Source organism: Limulus polyphemus, unplaced genomic scaffold, assembly GCF_000517525.1.
Source record: "Limulus polyphemus unplaced genomic scaffold, Limulus_polyphemus-2.1.2 Scaffold8355, whole genome shotgun sequence".
Lineage (NCBI taxonomy): Eukaryota > Metazoa > Arthropoda > Merostomata > Xiphosura > Limulidae > Limulus > Limulus polyphemus.
The window spans coordinates 435-4,012 of NW_013673965.1; the positions used below are offsets into that span (position 1 = coordinate 435).

The window sequence follows — 3,578 nt, forward strand, 5'->3', positions numbered from 1 at the left end:
AATGTATAGTGTACAGCTAAGAGGATCCTGTTAGTTTGGTGTTGTGGTGACAGACTGTATAGTGTACTGCCAAGAGGATCAGATTAGTGACAGACTGTATAGTTTACAGCTGAGGAGATCCTGTTAGTTTGGTGTGTTGGTGATAGATACTGTGAAATGTTTAACTGGGGAGTACAGTTGTGTTTTGTGTCTGTTTTATGACAGATTGTACGGTGTTTAGTTGGATAATTAAGCTAACTAATTGTTTTGTTGGGACATTTTCTAATCTTCGGTTGATTAGATCCAGGGAATTAGACTTTTTGTTGAAGAACTGGGAAAAGTCAGTAATGTAGTTGTTGAAGAACTGGGAAAATTTAGTAATGTGGTTGTTGAAGAACTGGGAAAAGTTAGTAATGTGGTTGTTGAAGAACTGGGAAAGTCAGTAATGTGGTTGCCTGATTTTTATGATGTTATAGTCACCTCTGTTTACTGTCAAGTGTGTAAATAGGTTACTATACACATTTATCGATCACGATGCCTGTTTCGTGAGGCACTTTGTAATGTTTTGTTCTCTCTCTCCTCTCTCTCTTCTAAAGAGCCATTGATAAAAGAACATAAAACTAAAGGGCATATCGAGTTAGTATATATTACAGATTTCCTCCGTATAACAAAGATCAGTAATAACCTATTTAACCTGTAGTAAGTACATGAATTATTTGGTAGTAAGTACATGAATTATTTGGTAGTAAGTACATGAATTATTCAGTAGTAAGCACGTGAATTATTTGGTAGTAAGTACATGAATTATTTGGTAGTAAGTACATGAATTATTTGGTAGTAAGTACATGAATTATTTGGTAGTAAGTACATGAATTATTCAGTAGTAAGCACGTGAATTATTTGGTAGTAAGTGCATGAATTATCCAGTAGTAAGTACATGAATTATTCAGTAGTAAGTACATGAATTATTTGGTAGTAAGTACATGAATTATCCAGTAGTAAGTACATGAATTATTTGGTAGTAAGCACGTGAATTATTCAGTAGTAAGCACGTAAATTATTCAGTAGTAGGTACGTGAATTATTCAGTAGTAAGTACATGAATTATTCAGTAGTAAGTACATGAATTATTTGGTAGTAAGCACGTGAATTATTTGGTAGTAAGTACATGAATTATTTGGTAGTAAGCACATGAATTATTCAGTAGTAAGCACATGAATTATTTGGTAGTAAGTACATGAATTATTTGGTAGTAAGCACATGAATTATTCAGTAGTAAGCACATGAATTATTTGGTAGTAAGTACATGCATTATTTGGTAGTAAGCACGTGAATTATTTGGTAGTAAGTACATGAATTATTTGGTAGTAAGTACATGAATTATTCAGGTAGTAAGTACATGAATTATTTGGTAGTAAGTACATGAATTATTCAGTAGTAAGTACATGAATTATTTGGTAGTAAGTACATGAATTATCCAGTAGTAAGTACATGAATTATTTGGTAGTAAGTACATGAATTATCCAGTAGTAAGTACATGAATTATCCAGTAGTAAGTACATGAATTATTCAGTAGTAAGCACGTGAATTATTTGGTAGTAAGTACATGAATTATTCAGTAGTAAGTACATGAATTATTCAGTAGTAAACACGTGAATTATTTGGTAGTAAGTACATGCATTATTTGGTAGTAAGCACGTGAATTATTTGGTAGCAAGTACATGAATTATTTGATAATAAGCACTTGAATTATTTGGTAGTAAGCACGTGAATTATTCAGTAGTAAGTACGTGAATTATTCAGTAGTAAGCACGTTAATTATTCAGTAGTAAGAGAAGCGGTCTTTAAAGATGTTTAGTCAGATTGATATCCGTTTACTGTTGAGTTAAACCATACTTAGAGAAGCGGTCTTTAAAGATGTTTAGTCAGATTGATATCCGTTTACTGTTGAGTTAAACCATACTTAGAGAAGCGGTTTTCAAAGATGTTTAGTCAGATTGATATCCGTTTACTGTTGAGTTAAACCAATACTTAGAGAAGCGGTCTTTAAAGATGTTTAGTCAGATTGATATCCGTTTACTGTTGAATTAAACCATACTTAGGGAAGCGGTCTTTAAAGATGTTTAGTCAGATTGATATCCGTTTACGGTTGAATTAAACCATACTTAGAGAAGCGGTCTTTAAAGATGTTTAGTCAGATTGATATCCGTTTACTATTGAGTTAAACCATACTTAGAGAAGCGCTCTTTAAAGATGTTTAGTCAGATTGATATCCGTTTACTGTTGAGTTAAACCATACTTAGAGAAGCGGACTGTTGCCTTTGAATAGATTTAGATCCATCAGGATGGAAATCGTAGCTTAGTGTCCGCTACTGCGGTATTTTAACAGGTTCTCGGCTGAAATATAAGAGTTTTTTATGACTTATTTTGCACGGTATGTCTAAAAATTTCAAATCATTACAACTGTTGAAGGAATGGAACAGTTGGTGCAAACATTACCAGCCAGTTCCTCTCGAGTCAGGCGTATTATTATTATTTATTTGCCACTGTTGATAGATTCTAATAGCAACTGTCTTGAAACAACCGGTAAAAAAAAAAGGTCTTTAATAACAGAGCTAGCAGTAGACGGGCCCCTTCTATTTCACCCTTTTAAAAGTTGGGGAAATTCTTGTTATTAGCCATTATCCTGCATTTATATGGCTCAAGTAGTCACCTACAAGCCTTGGTTATGTGCTATACCAGCGACCGGGTCTGAATGTAATTACTGCAGAACCATCCTCTGGGCAGTCTGACTTGTTTCCCTGCAGTAGCGTGTTTGTCGGTCAGTCAGTCAGTCAGTAGACACTAAAATGACGTCACGAGAAGAATTATGTACTCTGTAAGCTAAAACATAGCATGACATATGAACTTCAAAAAGGAAGAAATAAAAATATTTGTTACTCTTAATTTTGGTTTTATTTACTCTTGAAATAGAAAACTTTCGAGATCCCTGTGGAAGTCCATTTAGTATAGTTTCAGTTTTAGACATGCGTAATGCCGGGTTAAACTGTAGGTAGTCGAGTAGCAGAAAGTTGTATATATATGTTATGAATGTTAGTGGCACGAAAACAAAACGTAAGAGCGTTACTCCGAGGATTTTGATATACTAATATCGGTCTAACTAAATTTTTGTTTGTTAAATTGTCGCGCCCTCCACCTCGTGGGTTTCTCCTCACCAATGAAAAGTGGGATTGACCGTAACATTATAAAACTCCCACGTCTACCTGTTTATTTGTAGCTAAGCACAAAGCTACACAGTGGGCTATCTGAGCTCTGCCCACCACGGGTATCGAAACCCGGATTCTAGCGTTGTAAGTCCGCAAAGATGCCGCTGTGCCACTAGGGGGGGGGGGTCATTTTTTCCAAAGTACTGCATTTTCAAACAGTATTAGGCTTAACCATAGATCAAAAAAATGAACGTCAGTGGTGGCTTACAATTGGAAGGGCTTCAGTACAGTATAACTAAGGCTGTTATTAGCTTTAGTTTTGAATTACGGGAATCTGTTAGTGTTTGTTTGTTTTGTAATTAAGCACAAAGCTACACAATGAGCTATCTGTGCT

General features: G+C 34.9%; 1 protein-coding gene across 1 annotated transcript in view; it reads left to right on the plus strand.

The window, feature by feature from the left end:
• Positions 1-280: 280 nt before the first annotated feature.
• The window catches only part of LOC106475286 (histone deacetylase 4-like), a gene marked incomplete at both ends in the record, with an annotated part of 31,485 nt that continues 28,187 nt past the window's right edge, over positions 281-3,578 (plus strand). Inside the window, one exon of the mRNA XM_022379438.1 lies at positions 281-417. Within this exon, the coding sequence (XP_022235146.1) occupies positions 281-417 (137 nt within the window). The remainder of the gene's footprint in view (positions 418-3,578) is intronic.